This window comes from Argentina silus, assembly GCF_951799395.1.
Source record: "Argentina silus genome assembly, chromosome: 6".
Classification (NCBI taxonomy): domain Eukaryota; kingdom Metazoa; phylum Chordata; class Actinopteri; order Argentiniformes; family Argentinidae; genus Argentina; species Argentina silus.
The window spans coordinates 7,784,913-7,800,603 of record NC_139660.1 but is presented as its reverse complement, the minus strand read 5'-3'; the positions used below and the strand labels follow the sequence as shown (position 1 = coordinate 7,800,603).

General features: G+C 43.9%; 2 protein-coding genes across 2 annotated transcripts in view; one reads left to right on the top strand and one right to left on the bottom strand.

Moving 5' to 3' along the window:
• Positions 1 to 106: 106 nt before the first annotated feature.
• Positions 107 to 15,691, bottom strand: part of cyfip1 (cytoplasmic FMR1 interacting protein 1) — a 24,398-nt gene continuing 8,813 nt past the window's right edge. Inside the window, exons 12-31 of the mRNA XM_083672050.1 lie at positions 15,520 to 15,642; positions 14,296 to 14,421; positions 14,008 to 14,174; positions 12,965 to 13,112; positions 11,989 to 12,142; positions 11,583 to 11,739; positions 11,303 to 11,399; positions 10,720 to 10,796; positions 10,503 to 10,611; positions 10,270 to 10,389; positions 9,929 to 10,128; positions 9,020 to 9,107; positions 5,041 to 5,184; positions 4,655 to 4,745; positions 3,292 to 3,422; positions 2,061 to 2,133; positions 1,868 to 1,962; positions 1,513 to 1,751; positions 1,047 to 1,194; positions 107 to 831 (exon numbers count right to left, since the gene is read on the bottom strand). Of these exons, the coding sequence (XP_083528176.1) occupies positions 667 to 831; positions 1,047 to 1,194; positions 1,513 to 1,751; positions 1,868 to 1,962; positions 2,061 to 2,133; positions 3,292 to 3,422; positions 4,655 to 4,745; positions 5,041 to 5,184; positions 9,020 to 9,107; positions 9,929 to 10,128; positions 10,270 to 10,389; positions 10,503 to 10,611; positions 10,720 to 10,796; positions 11,303 to 11,399; positions 11,583 to 11,739; positions 11,989 to 12,142; positions 12,965 to 13,112; positions 14,008 to 14,174; positions 14,296 to 14,421; positions 15,520 to 15,642 (2,652 nt within the window). The 3' untranslated portion in view covers positions 107 to 666. The remainder of the gene's footprint in view (positions 832 to 1,046; positions 1,195 to 1,512; positions 1,752 to 1,867; positions 1,963 to 2,060; positions 2,134 to 3,291; positions 3,423 to 4,654; positions 4,746 to 5,040; positions 5,185 to 9,019; positions 9,108 to 9,928; positions 10,129 to 10,269; positions 10,390 to 10,502; positions 10,612 to 10,719; positions 10,797 to 11,302; positions 11,400 to 11,582; positions 11,740 to 11,988; positions 12,143 to 12,964; positions 13,113 to 14,007; positions 14,175 to 14,295; positions 14,422 to 15,519; positions 15,643 to 15,691) is intronic.
• Positions 7,389 to 8,994, top strand: fndc9 (fibronectin type III domain containing 9). The gene has a single exon (XM_083672055.1). The coding sequence runs from the start codon at positions 7,619 to 7,621 to the stop codon at positions 8,264 to 8,266; it is 648 nt and encodes a 215-aa protein (XP_083528181.1). The 5' UTR covers positions 7,389 to 7,618; the 3' UTR covers positions 8,267 to 8,994.

Sequence of the window (15,691 nt, the reverse complement as noted above, 5' to 3'; positions counted from 1 at the left end):
AATTGTTCTCATGTGATACTTACTTAAAAGGAAGAGTTATTGAAAATCACCATGAACTTTTTTTGTATTGTTTACATAAAAAGCTCTCTCAAGAACAACAAACAGAGATTTGTTACATATTTATTGAATTAAAATGATTAAAATAATTCAAACACAAGGCACAGTGAATAAATGCTTATGATGAGTAAGAACTTGGTTACTTTCCAGATTTCCTTTAAGATTATAGGTTAAGCATGCAAATGTTTAACACAATATAGAAAATATACTCTACCTCAAACCCCATTTTGGAAATAGGCTACTGTTCACCATTGATATTTCACCACTGCAAACCCTTAAATAATCATTTGATAAAAGTAATTTCCCCCTCCCTGATCTGTAGTATAGTTCATAAGTATAAAACATGTAAAGTATCACAAAAAAACCCCCAATGAAAATAGCTATTCATTTCGATAAGGCACAAGTGAGTACAAAAATCATCCTGACAGACAAAATGTAAGGAAAGTTGGGCCACTTTAGTATCATGGGCCACTTGTTTATGATGGTCCACTGCTGCTCTAGACCTAAGGTGAAAGCAGATAGAGGAATATTTTCAGCTGGTCTATTAAGTGGATGGTACTATTGGGAACGTATTGCTGGTCCAAGATGGTGGACGGTGCAACTGTAATCTCAGTTGCTGGCCAGGGATTGATGGATTGGCGGCTGGAAGCATCGGACATGCTCCACGGGCATGTTTTCACCATCCCCTGACTTCAGGTACTTGCCCAAAATCGCAAAAATCTCATCATTGAGAACTTGGAATTTGCGGATTCGGTCCACCATCTTTTTGAGAGGCTGAGGAGAGAAAGGTGAAGATGTTTCTTACAAGACAGCCTTGTGACACTTATGTTAGTCTAATTTCCTTTTTAGACATCACTGTTTTAAGAAGATCTTACAGTACATTTTTTTACCAAAACAGCCTGATTTCATGATGTGGCTGAGATCCCCTTGATATAAAAAAAACATGTCCATGTATTGAGATTTGTGCTGATCCTCATCCCTTTACTCACCACACTCTTGATCATCTCATCCTTGCCATCATGTTTCTGCACCTTGAGGAGATGGTAAGCGAAATCCAGGATGTCAAAACGTCTCTGTTGGCCCAGGAGGGCAATGATCATGCAGCCGGCCCAGTGCAGCCCATCTCCAAAGCACTGCCTGAAAGACAACAAGGAACGATAAAGCATATTGTTAGCTACTGTATATCAGAGAGAATCACTGTAGGCCAGTGTTCTGGAGGACCACCATGTGTGAGGTTTTTTGTCTCACCCCAGCACCAACACACCTGATTCAGGTAATCATTTGCTGATTATTTAAATCAAGTGTTACAGCGGACCTCAACGATCAAGATCAAAGAACTATGCGACAGAGTTTAGTTTACTAACAAGCAAAAATCACACTTTCCATACTGGGCGCTAGTTAAAATAAGCGTATAAAGAAAGCAGTTCGGCCTATATGGCCATCAGTGTGACTCACTCCACAGTGAACTCATGGGCTCCCACAGGGATGCAGTACACAAACTGCATGGCACTCCAGAGGCGGTGGAACTCCACACACTCGTCCACATGCATCACACCGTTGCTGGGCAACGGGCCACGCCAGATGGGGTCGTCCAGGAATCCTCGCACACGAGTCAGGATGACCTCAAACATGGACAGACCACAGCACAGCCTCTCTTTGGTCAGCAGGTCCCCCTCACGGGCAATGGCAATTTGCTAGAGGGGCAGAGAGTCAGGGCATAAGTTGGGAGAGGGGGCATTTGACCATATACTGTAGGCCTACATAGCAGCCAATAGTGGATAGTGTAAGGATGTTAATGCAATAACGGTACCTGTGGGGTACCCAAGCGCTCTATCAGAGGGACCAAGTGCAGAGCTGTGTATTTGGCCTCCAAGCGCTTCATCTTGGCATCGAGACGCTCCCCCTCTGCAAAGAGAGGAACGTTTCACTCACAGCATATACATGAATTTATCTAGTAAGCAATTGACTTACACTAACACAGCGCAGCATGGACTCAATATTACCTTTGACATGGACTCTGGGAAGAATGTTCTGGAATGGTGCAGCATGAAGCAGATCACAAACCTCCTCCTGAGACTGAGGGAAAGACAGAAAAGGAAGAGTGAAAATGTGGACAACACAAACTTTCTTGTTACAGAGGATTACTCTCTGGCCATGCCTAGACCTGTAATGGGAAAAATTCAACTTCTTGCTGTTTTAACGAGCCCCAATGGATAAGGAGTCAAGTTCACCCTAATGATGTGTTTTAAGTTTGAGGGGAGCATCTTCGGACTAATTGACTTCCAGCCTTTAATTTGTTCTACTCTCTTGACTAGAGCAGGGCATACTATATCTGTAGCTAAATTTTATTTTTCCGTTTTTACTGTTTTGTGGATTTATGTTTTGGGTACTTTAAAAAGCCCATTTTTGTTTTTTGAACCTCACCTTCACATACCGTGGGTTCTACCTCATGTTGTACTTTTTATATTATTTTCTGTGTGCAAATTAATTAAATAATGAGTAAAGAGTAACCAACCATGTCTGCGTGCATGTCTAGACATTCATTGCCACTCAAGACTAAAAGTCACACTTTTTTTTCACACACTAAGTCACAAAGACATGCAGAGAGAAACCAAAACGCAACGCTGCTAATAAGGGCTTAGCCAGCAAGGGAGAACAAACAAGCTAATTGTAATCTCTAGTTCCTTCAGCACATGTGACATTGCATTTATGAACCTGCTGTTTTGAACCTTTTAAAAATTAGTGTTTATTTGTTTGTTTGTGTGTCTTCCACAAATTTAATGTATGAACAATGTATGAATAAAAACTCTTGAAATGTCACAGTGATATGGATTAAAATGCTGTACAATCTAAATGGATACCTGACTGACTTTGCTGTCTTTTCAAGCACTGACAGGAGATGGCACTGATAGGCTTGAAACCTAAGGATGGCAATTTGCTGCTTTTGAAAACCGCTTTCAAGCCAGCAGACGCAGACTAAGAAAGCCCTTTTCCATAACCACCTCGGAAACAATTAAGGAAAATGCATTCAATTGCGTCTTGTTAAGAACAACGCATCCCATTTGTATGGTACGATCCAGTAGAGAATGAGAGCCACTACACATTATGTGGCAGTGGCAGGCAGTGCATATTTTTTAGTATTATGTCCAATACCTTGGGGACATGAGTGAGATCAGGAATAATGGTCACAGATTGAGGTTTATGTGCATGATGTGGTTGTGTTGGGGTTCGTACCAGGCTCTGCTCACTCAGCAGACAGAACAGCAGGGCATTTCCCACCTCCCTCAGGTTCTGGAAGCACACCGTCTTCAGCTCCGCATACTCCACGATGTCCTTCAACTGGTGGTGGAAGAACTCCAGGATACCTATAGATATATATAGATTGATCGGAGAGAGAGATGCAAATTGTGTTTATTGTATTGTTGTTTCCACACTGAAACAATTGGAAGAATTGAATTGAGTCAGATCTGCTAACATAACTCACTGAAGGGTAACCATAAGCCGTTAAATAAAGGTGCTTTAGTGCATACATAATCTCGTTCACAGTCACTTCCTCTGTGCGCAACAACATGAGGATGAGGTTAGTGCATACTGTATGCATACCATAAAAAACATATGATTTTATTATTATTAGCTTCAGCAGCCACTCGTGCTTTCTGCACCTTGCTTACTGTAAGCAAGGAGCATCACTCCCTTTCCCTCCCAGTAGGGGGAGCCCCTCTCAAACCCCCTTTCACTCCTCTTTCTCCACAGGTTCATAACATGGACCCATACAGGGAGCCTAAACTGTCAATTAACATACATACACTCACTGAGCACTTTATTAGGAACACCTGTACACCTTCTCATGGTGGAGGTGGTGTAACGGTGTGGGGAATGTTTTCTTGGCACACTTTGGGCCCATTAATACCAATCAATCATCGCTTGAATGCCATAGCCTATTTGAGTATTGTTGCTGACCATGTGCATCCCTTCATGGCCACAATTTACCCATCTTCTAATGGCTACTTCCAGCATGATAATGCACCATGTCACAAACCAAAAGCCGTCTCAAACTGGTTTCATGAACATGACAATGAGTTCAGTGTTCTTCAGTGGCCTTCCCAGTCACTGGATCTGAATCTAATAGAACACCTTTGGGATGTGGTAGAACGGGAGATTCACAGCTTGAAAGTGCACCTGATCATGGATCATGGACCAGAATCTCAAAGGAATGTTTCCAATATCTTGTGGAATCAATGCCACGAAGAATTAAGGCTTTGAGAGCAAAAGGATCCCCTACCCAGTATTAGTATTGTGTTCCTAATAAAGCGCTTCTTAAGTGTGTATAGTGGGACTGACATAGCTAGGTTCAAGAGGGCTCAGCAAATATGGCTGTCATAACACAAAACAACTCTTAAATGCTCTCCCACACAAAATGTACGCTCCTCCCTGTACTCTGTGGGCTCGGCCTGAGAGCAACGCACATTAGGGTTTCCTTAATATGTGGGATATTGACACTGATGAATGGATCTTGATAAAACATTTTTTTTAAAAAGCTCTCCAAGTGTACAAATCTTTCAGACACTTAAGGGACCTCCTCCTCCTCCTCGCTCACCTGGGGAGCCGTACTCATGGCGAGGGAGACGGCAGATCTTGGGCATCACCTCCATCAGGGTCTTCACATACTGCATGATGGTGCCCTGAAGCTGCATGGGGAAACACAGGTTTAAGGGTTAAAATCAGTCAAGAGGACAAGAGTTGATCAGGAGCTGATGAAGAGGAGTTTCAACTCTAGAAGAGGGAACTCCTAATGGAGGTTTGAACATCTTATCAGTCAAGTAAAGGACCACATCAGTCCCACTCATCAGTTACAGGAAATATCAAATTTTTAAACCCCATGCTAGCAGGAAGTGCCCATTTTCTGACTCCTACACTGTGACAGGATGTGCCTCAGCCTCCTCCCTCCCTCAACCCCCCCCCCCCCCCCCCACTCTTTCTCACCAGGCTCTTAACGACCTTCAGCAGCTCCTCCATGACCACGGCAATGCCCTGGTACCCCAGCAGCCTGCACATGGCCTTGATGTGTGGGGGGCCCAGGAAGTGCCTGTAGTAGCCAAATATACTGCTGTAGGCCAGGTTTAGGGACTGTTTAGATAAACACACAAGACACAAGAATAATCTGTAAAGCCTCATTCATGGAAATCCAATTAAAATACAGTATCTTTAAGATAATCACTACTACTTTAAATAGTTCACGTTATATATACGGTATCCCTTTCACATAACATACTGTAGTTGCTCTATGCTAGAGCTCCCATGATAAATAGTTGGAGGTCATTTGCGAGAAAAACTAAAAGCAGCCAGCCTCATGCAGCCAGAAAAACGGATTGATTATTTCCTGGGAGCAGGTGCTCTGTGGCATAGTTGCTCTCTGACGTGAGGAAGGCAGATGGTTTTCAGAGGGAGAATAATAATGAATTCATGGATTCAACGCCCCTCGGTGTGTTAGTGGTGTTTGTGAGACTGCATCAGACATGACGGACATCACACAATGGGGAAGGGAGAGAGACAGACAGGGGACTATTAGGGGACAGACATTGGAGCTCTATTTAGCAGTGCTTTATGCCAATGAGAAATGCTGTAATTAGAGGCAGACACAAATAACCTCATCATTATTTTCTAATATTAATTTTCCACTGCAGGGTAGAGCACTGCCCCTTCTTCCTTTCTTTATCTGTCCTTCCCTCCCTCCCTCCACTCCCCTTCCTCCATCTCCTATCTCTCTCTTTCCCTCCCTCCCTCTCTGTCAGCTGTGAGCTGATGCTGCTGCTATAATCCAGAGGTACTCCCACTAGCAGTTGCGTAGGAGGCAGGCAGAAGGCATATTTGCTCCACTCTGCTGAAGACAACACAAGACCAGGATAGACACTTGAGGCCATGATAGAGGAGCAGATCCTGAAAGGCAGGCAGTCACGGGCCGGCAGGAACAAGGGGCACTGAGGAGCAGCTCCAAGAGCAACACAGAGACAAATCTGCCAATCAACCCTTCCTTTATCGATGTGTTCATGGTAAGTCTCTCAAGTTCTTCTTTCCTTTTCTCTCACTGATTGACCCCAGCAGTAGTCAGCTGAATGTCTCAACCAGCGTAAGAGACAATGACTTTATAGGTTGCCATGGGTCATCACTGATACAAGCAGCAACAAATGTGCTTTGGAAGGATTTGCCTGATAATGAGTTTTGCCTCTCATCATCACAAAAGTCTCCTCTCCAGGTTTTCTAGCCTTACAAAAGCTTTCTTTGACATTGACTTATCTAGCATTTGGCTTTGGGTATTAATTAAATGCAACACCTGAAAGGGTGTGATCAACGTTAAAGACACTATTGTGAGCAAAAAGCAATTACCACATACATTCTGCAATCAGACAAAACGTGTGTCTTTGAGTGTACACAATGTCTCACACTCTTTCAATTAGACTCATAGCATGTCTCTAATTCTCATTGGTGTAAGTGAGAAATATACACTGGTTGAATTCTGAAACACACAGTGGATGTAAAGGGAAAATCATTGAATAAAAATCAGTACTCAAATCAATACTTTCTGTTATAAAGAGATTTAAAAACAATAAAGGCTTTCTTTTTCTGAACATTGAGACATTTTAAATGAGAGAGACCATGTTTTTAAATCAAGAAATACATCAAAGATTAAACACTTTTAAAATAGTGTTGATAGGACATCGACCAAAGAAAGAATTCATCAGCTGAAATGACCTTTGCTTATCAAAAAGCACATTGAGAATTCATTGGGTATATTTGAAGTTCGAGCCTTACCAGACATTCACAGAGAAAGGGAGGGGACTTCTGATAGCAAAACAAATAACAAATATTGTAATGTGTTTGAAGTCCAGGTAATCTCTGAAGCATTTCTGAAGTATTGTTTATATTTCACACTAGGCTCAAAGCACTTGAGGCAAGCTTTCTCGCAACATTGAAATTAAACATTTATCCCCAAACAGAAACCCAAGCCCTCTTAACAGCACAAAAACACTACAGAGAATCACAGTAAATCAATCACCAAAGCAATGGCTGCACTGTTTCAGCCACTCCAGTGATAGCTACCAACCCAGGGAAGCTGATTAGAGTTGTATTTATTGATGTATGGCTTAAGAGCCTCCATAGGTCTTATACTTGTAACAAGTGCCATCATCAAACCAATCACATCACAAGGCAATTTTAGCTCGTCATTAACCCAGGCCCCTAAAGCTCAGATGTATTATATGACCTAATATATGACAGTATATTCAATGACACAGCCGCAAGGTCTACTAGGCTGAAGCTGCTTTAAAAAAACACTGATGGGTGCTGTATGAGAGGGTACAGAGAGAGACAAAAATGCACCACGGCCAGTTTCACAAATAGAAATTAAGGTAATCTCTCTCCCTCTTTCCCTCTTTTGTCCAGGGGCTGCTTTCTAAGCCTCGACTTCTCTGAACACACCAGCACCACAGAAATGAAAAACTAATTTGAGGCCAAACAAAGTTCCAAAGGCAGCAGACAGACTGCAGAGAAGACTTAAACTAAGATGGCCATTACAGTGCAGAACATCACAGCCACCTCAGCCAGGGTGAGCTGGCCTTCATCCCCTGGCTGCCTGGACACCTTCTACAGCATCATGTACCACCCAAACTGGAACAGCCTGCTCATGAGCTACACACGCAAGAGCTTCCTGCGCGAGGACCGCATCCCCGTCAGCCAGACCAGCACCCGTCTGACCAACCTCACCCCCCAGACCACCTACATCCTGTGTGTGACGTGCCAGGCGGCCAACCCTGCCAGGGACCAGTGCCAGGTGTTCAACACCCTAAACGAGGTGGGCGATGGGTTTAACGGGACGCGCTGGGAGCTGGCCATGGGCGTGTGGATGGCCAGCAGCATCCTGCTCCTGGTAATCGCTGGCGTCCTCCTGTGGGGATGCCTCCACTCCATCTGCCCCATTCCTGGTGACTCCAGGGGCAGTTGTCCGGTGGCCACAGCCCTGCCCCAGGCAGGCGGGAGGAGGGGGAGTCCTGGCTGTCTCTACACCTCCAGCAGCGGCAGCGAAGAGGACTCCAAACAGGCTACAGTCATAGAGAACCCCTTCCACACAGCCCAGACTAGCACTGGCATTAGAAACAGCCAGGACCACGAGCTGCGGACACTCACAAAGCCATCAGATGGTGACCCAGTCTAAATCCCCCACGTGATTGGGGTCACAGCTTGTTCTCAGAGTGACTCGTAAGATCATGCTATTTGAATTAAATAAAAAAGGTAGTTTTTGAGAATGTCTGCCTCTGGAGTGTTGTTACTGTCTGATTTCTAGTTCTAAAATAAACTATTGATAGTCCCACTTGCGCTTGAGATCTTACATATTCATGTCTATGATTGAAGAGTCAAAGTTATAGCAACGTTTCTAAGCTTTTTCGTGAAATTTCCTATCCTCTGTCTGAATTGTGTGCTTTGCTTCCAAATTATTCATTGTACATGATGGTTCAATTTGTTCTATTTCTTTTCTCCATTGGATTATTCAAAACCATAGTACTCATTCATCCAAGGTGTCAACTATCTAAGACAATGTTCTTGTAATGTGACATATGACATGATTCCCTGCATTGTATCCTGATGTATTTGATGAAGCTACAACCATTATAATGTATAAATAAGTACCAAATGATTTAATATGTCCTGTGATTGTTTGACTAATATGCATAGATACTGTTGCTCACATAACACTGATGATAGAGCGCGCTCAACAGAAAGTCAGTTTAGAGTCATGCAATACAACACTGATCAACAGTGAGAGAAACCCCAGCCTTACATTCCTGTGAAATTACCTACTGATAAGCTAGCACTTGGGGAAAAAAGAGAAGAAAAAAAAACGTGGAAAGACCAGTAAGTTAATCTAGAGGTGGGTGAGAAAGGAAAAAGTGAGTCTAATATGACTGACCTTTGACCCATACAGGTATTGTGGCTGGGCGTTGGGGGGCTTGTCCCTCTGGAACTCCTGGGAGAAGGGCAGGACAGTGCGAACAAATCTACACAGGGAAAACATTTGGGAGAGAGAGGTTGAATGTCTCATTCTAATTTGAATGGTTTCTTCTAGCCCATGAATCGTTCTACTTGGACAAAGCAAGCAGTGTTATAGAGACCGTATTACTCAGTGATAATTAGCAGCATTTATTTCAATTCCTCTCATTGTGTAAACAGTGTGGATAGGGGTTACAATTGTAAAAAATACCCCGCCACCCCCCTCCCCACACACCCACCCACACACACAGAAAGATCTAACAGGGAAGGGCTTACTTGTCTGTTTTCAACAGCTACCAAAACATCCATTAGCCATCAGGTCTCCCCCTCCCTCCCCCAGCTCTGAGTACAACATTTGAAAACATCAGTTTCAAATTCTCCACAGCAGTATTTATAAATGCGTTGTTTACAGCCTTGTGCACAGAAATGTAATGAAGCAGATAAACAGACAGACAAAGTATTCAAAAATGGTGTGCTGTGGTATAATTAGAAGCAAGCACATAAAAATGTTCAATACATCCAATGTCCGAGGGTATTGATGCGAGAGGGGAATAATGAGGCCAGGGATCGGAAGTCTTCAAAAGCAAACTTTAATTGCCCCTCAAATTGTCTATTCTGCCTCATCCATGGCATGTCTCTCTGTTGGCTGTGAGATTTCAGGATGAGATGATCTCTGATGAGAGAGATTTATGGTAAAGGTCTAATGCTGTCTAGAATGGATAAAGGGATCTGATATATTCTTCCCTAATGCTATGAGAGGTCGTAGGGGGTGTTAGGGCAAGGTAGGCCAATTGTTTCGCTTGAACACCTCCCTGTGATTGCTACTCACCTATTGGTGGAGCCGTTGTAGCAGTAGTTGGGTAGGAAGTCGTAATTAAGCTCCCAGAAGACGTGGAGCGTGATCCTGCCATAGGGGGCAGACACATTGTGGTTGGCCTCGCGGAACATCGCATCCATGCTGTCCAGGGTCAAGAACTTACTGAGGAGCTTGTGGGTCATGCGGTTTATATCCAGAAGACCCTCCAGCTCCTGACACAGAGAGGACAAGAGAGAGATAAAAAAAACAAAAAACATTCAGAAACACACAGATCCCCTATTTCCACACAGAAGCACTTGAAACATTACATTATTATACTAGTCATACACAAACTCAGTGAATGCGATGTATACCATGATTGAGGTCAGGTCCTCGCTCTCAAAGCGGTTGATTGCCAGCTCCAGAGACTTGTAGAGGGCAGCTGAAATCCTCTGGGTTATTAACCTGTTCAGGTCAATGGAGCGGCCCAGGAGCTGAGGAGGACAATCACACAGACAGAACAGGGGGAGTAAGGGGGGGCTGCAGGTAATGGGGAGTCAGGAGGAAGGGATGTAGGAGGGGGTGAGACAGCATGAGCTGCCATTACCTGGACGTGGCGCTGCTTCAGCAGAGTCTCGTAGCGGTTGGAGGCAGGCCATGGGATGTTGGCCCCCTGGTTCTTGCAGTCAGCTCTCAAACGCTTGTCCAGGAGCAGACTGAGAACAAAGAAGAGGAGAAATCAAGTATAGTGTATTTAGCCTTGACACACGGTACCTATTGATCTTCCTCTTGAATTGGAGTGACACTACAGGGTGTGTACATACCTTCCTGCCAGAATCTTGTAGTAGGCAAAGATTTGATCAGCCAGCTTGTAGACGAACTGATCAAAGCACAGGTTTACCTGAAACAATGTAAAGAACAGCAATAGAGGGCTTAATGTAGGTTAGTAGTCGGAGATATACTGTACCACAAGCATGTTTGTAATGGTTGGACTTGCAAGGCCACCACTGCAGAATTGCAGAATGATGATCTACTGTACCTTATGAAAAGCCTTAATGCTTATGCAACCCTAACATGCCATTGTAGCACATACACAATAGTTGAGTACTGAAATCTTCGAGGACAAGTATGCAAGTGTTGCTTATATCATAAAGAACATGGTCAGGGCCTCATGGTTCAATTATGGCTGAGTTTACTGTATTTACATATGGCCATATATTTACATTTCCCATCATTTCTTATTTTGTTATACTGTGAAATATGTTCATTCTGTAATATTTTGAGAGAAAAGTGCATTTACTGAATGTCAACAATCTGCCTTCTTTACAGAGGATGGATTGAGTTCCCCAGCTGTTCATACTGAAGACAAATATGCTCTGGCAGAAATATGAGACTGTGTATCATTACCTCTGCTTCAATTTCATCATAGAGGAACTGCTTCTTGAATTTGGTCAGGGCGTAGTGTGCACTGTCATTGTACAGGTCAAGAGGGTACAGCACATACCTATGAACAGATGAGAGGACAGCAAATCAGTTTACTAAAAGACTGTAGATAAAATAGAAATATTGTGAAGGGCTGACGCAATACCGGGCTATCACAAGGAGCCATGTGCTTCTTGTCCCGAAGTTTGGCATAGAGGTGAGTGTTATGAGTGTTTGTTTGTGAGTATATGCATGCACTCCTTACTCCATCATGGAGGCCTCCTTGGTCTCAAGGATGTGGTCGGTGAGGATCCAGGGCATGGACATCTCGATGGGGAACTGGATCCTGCGGCCCATGGTTAACTCCAGGAAGAACTCCCGGAACCACAACTGGGAGAGGTCACAGCACTGCTGCAAGGTCTCTGAAGAAAACAAAAAAGGGGGGGGGGGCAGACACATGGGCCCATGTGTTCATTGATGTTGTGTGCTGTATGTGCTGTTTGCGGGTGTATTTATGTGATAATTGCCTGTACTCACATTGCCCCTCTGATTGAATATTGATTTGATACAGGTGTTAGACAAGACAATTCTGAACCAGCAGCAGCCACAGGAGTAGGGAGGTCTACAGGGCTGGTGAAGTGGGTCTGTCTGTCTAAGTTTCCGAGCCTTACCACTGAAGTTCAGCAGGTGGGTGTAGAAGAAGGACTCGCGGTGGAACTTCTCAATGTCTATGATGGTGGGGCCCTCCAGGCTGCTGCGCAGGGTCTTCTTAGAGCCACTCTTATCAGCGATGAGGGACTCCAGCATAGTCCTCACCATGTACAGCTGCAAGGAGAAAATGTGGAGAGGGGGGAGAGAAAAGAAGAGAAGTATGGATGAGACAGAGGATGGATGGGAAGGAGAAAGGAAAAGGTAGAGGTTAGAGGAGAGGAAATGAGAAGCAAGGCTCAGTGCACTTGGGAATACAGGCTCTCCTTCCTACACAGCATCAGAGCACAGCTGGTCCTTCACACTGCCTGTAATCTCATTACAGGTGGGCCGCTTCACTGCCTGACTAGAAGCACCTCTCAACTTTCCATGTTGGATCACAATGCGTTTACCTGCACCAAGGACCCCCTGAAGATGTGAGTGAAACATCAAAGGTTTTTAAATTTTGGTTCTTTCCCAAAATGGCATTCCAGCCTGCCAGAGGCATGTTGAGGTGCTTCTTCACTATTGGCCATCTAAAAATAAAGTATAGACCACCCACCTCCAAAATAATAAAGACAGGCCTGCATATCAAACACTTGGATTATGCAACCTTTTTTTTTTTCTCTCCATCAAATTAGGGAAGAAATAGTGTAGGGAGGGACACAGGGTGGATAGTTTACCAGATTAAATAAATATATGTGCACTGTGAGAACTACTACATGGTGTAACATAACAGTAATAATGATATACGAGTATGGAAGTACAGTGAAGGTCATTGGGCATTGTGATGGTAAGAGGAGGGGGGTGAAATTATAATGGTTTTGGGGGAGAGTGCCATGTGGGGCATGAGATTATGAGGAGAAGAAAAGTGAGAGAAATGGAAAGCTCTGTCTAGCACAGTACAGAGTATAGTGGGGAGTATTGAAGGTAGCTGTATGAAGCAGAGAGCTCTGAGACCTGTGTGCTGGAGGGGCCCACGGCACGGCGGGGGACTTTAATGTCAAAGCCACCCTTCGGATCTTTCTCTCCACGGAGGGCAGGGTCGTTGGGGGGCTCATGGCCTGCCTCCCAATCGCAGATGGTCTTCCTAATGGCCTGAAGGACACTGTAAAGAGATTGTTGATTGGTTTAAAAAACACCTGACAAAAATCACTGTCTACATGGTTCAAATGAGTACATGTTTGTTGGTCCATACTGAAACCCCTAGGGATTAAAGCAACTGTTAAAATAACTACTATAATTTCAGAGAGAAATAGACTGCAGAACATCAAAAACAGGGAGTCAAGCAAAATGGAGCTGACTATTTTGGTTGTTTTCACATTGCACACTTGGTCAAATAGAGACATGGCTTACAGTTGGAAAAACACAGACACAGTTATATACTGTGGCCTGTGTAAGTAAATAAACAGTGAACAATGTTTTCTTCTTTTGGCTCTATACTCAAAAGGTTTGGATTTTAAATCAAACAATTACTATGGTTACTAGGTTAAAGTATAGATTCTCAGATTTGATTTGATGGTATGTGTGTACATATTGGTTTCACCATTTAGAAATGAGAAAACTTTTTATACATAGTCCCCCTATTTCAGGGCATGATTCATTGTCCCATTACTTATGCAGGACACTGTATAAGGCTTTTTTTGGATGTATAATTCATTATTCTATCCATGATTTCCGATGGCAAGAAGACTCAGCTCAAACATTCAAGGCGCTCAGCTTGATCCCATCAATTATATAACACACTAACTTCTGAGGGTGTGGTACACCTCTGCTGCCCAGCCCCAGCAGTGGGTGCATAGTTCTAAATCTGAATCTAATCTGATCTGCAGGATAAGAGTGTTACTGGTAAAGTCAAAAACACAAAATGCTTTTTTTTCTTTAATAAACACAGCACTGCATCACAGTTTCAGTAATGAAGACCAACTGATCAAACCACAACAGTCCATCCACATCATTGAGACTGTGATGTTGTGCTGTTTGGTCTGGGTGGTGCTCTGTACCTCTGGGTCACGTTCTTCTTCTTCTTAACAGCTTGGCGCAGCGGGTCGCGCAGGGTGAGCTGGGCGAAGTCCTGCAGGGCTGAGTAGATGGTGTGGCGGATGGCGTGGTTGAACACACTCTCCATGCGTCCCATCAGCACCTGCAGGCCCTTGATCATGGCCATCACCTACCAGGACCACAACAATCAGTGACCAGTTTGGAATCTGAACCTTTAAAAGCTTGGTTGCATAACAGGGACAAAAGATATTATTGTTGACAGGTTCCAGGTGGAGAGTGAAGAAGCTGACCTCAACGAGGGCAAACTTCTCCTCGCAGGTATAGTTGTATCTAGTGGCTCTCTCATACTCCTCGGCATTGTCAGGACACTCTTTGTTGGAGTACTTATCAGTTGGATGCACCAATTTCCAAGAGTACTGAAAGAAGAAGGGTGAAGCCATGTCAAATAGATATACAGAACCTTCAAGCTTCTTTTTACCATCTCTCCTCGTCTAAAGACTCAAAAGTGCAAACCGGGATGTACTGTTTTCACCATTAAGTATGGCACTCTGTCTCCATGTGTTGCCTTGGAAACCCATTAAATAGTGATTTTCAAACAGCTCTTACTCCGTTTATGAATAATTGAAGTAGCATAGAGCGACTGTTGGGACAAGAGCATATTAAGCATTCAATTATCTAATAGCTTTGAAGAAATTAACCACTGAATGCCCAGTTGAATTGTTCCCCCTGATTAGTTAGTCCAGTCACGTTTGTCTTGTGTTATTTCGATGAACTAATTTAATATTTGGTTGAGTTCATTAAAAATGACAATGAATTGAGCCTTCACGGTTGGAGTCATCATTTTCCCTCTCCTACTGTTATAGAAACAAGAAAAAGTGAAGAAGTTCAGCCAAGGCAGAGGGAGAGAAATTACATTTGTGAGCAGAGAGAATGTGACAAACAGGGCTGTGTGCTCAGTCCCCTGCTGTACTCCCTGTTCACCCACAACTGTGTGGCCACGCACAGCTCCAACTCCATCATCAAGTTTGCTGATGACACCACTGTGGTCGTCCTGATCACTAGCAACGATGAGACAGCCTACAGGGATGAGGTAAGAGTCCTGGCGGACTGATGCCAGGATAATAATCTCTCCCTCCCTCTCTCCCTCAGCAAAACTAAGGAGCTGATAGTGGACTTCAGGAAGAAGTAGGGGGGCCACACCCCCATCCACATCGATGGGGCTGCAGCTTCTACCCGCAAGGCCATAAGACTGCTCAACTGACACTACCTCTGCCCACCCCCCCACCCACCCTCCAACCCTAACCCCTGGAACTATACCTCTGTGCTAATATTGCTGCTACACACTATGCCACCTTATGTCATTGTTTTATTATTATTATATTGTATTGCATTGTTGTTTGCTGCATTGTTGAGGAACTAGCTTGCCCTAAGCATTTCATTGCATCGTCTATGACTGTATTCTATGTATATGATAAATAAGCTTTTGTTTGATTTGATGTTTGTGAGCCCCTCACCACTTCCATGACGTGGGCGCTCCACTGGGACAGCAGCTGCATACCCTGAAGGGCCAAGTCAAACAGCTTCCTGTACTCTGAATCTGTCTTCTGGGCCTCTTGACGGCCTGATCCTGTCACCACCTACAGACAGAGAAGAAAACATGACGCACCTGAGCTCTCCTACAATATG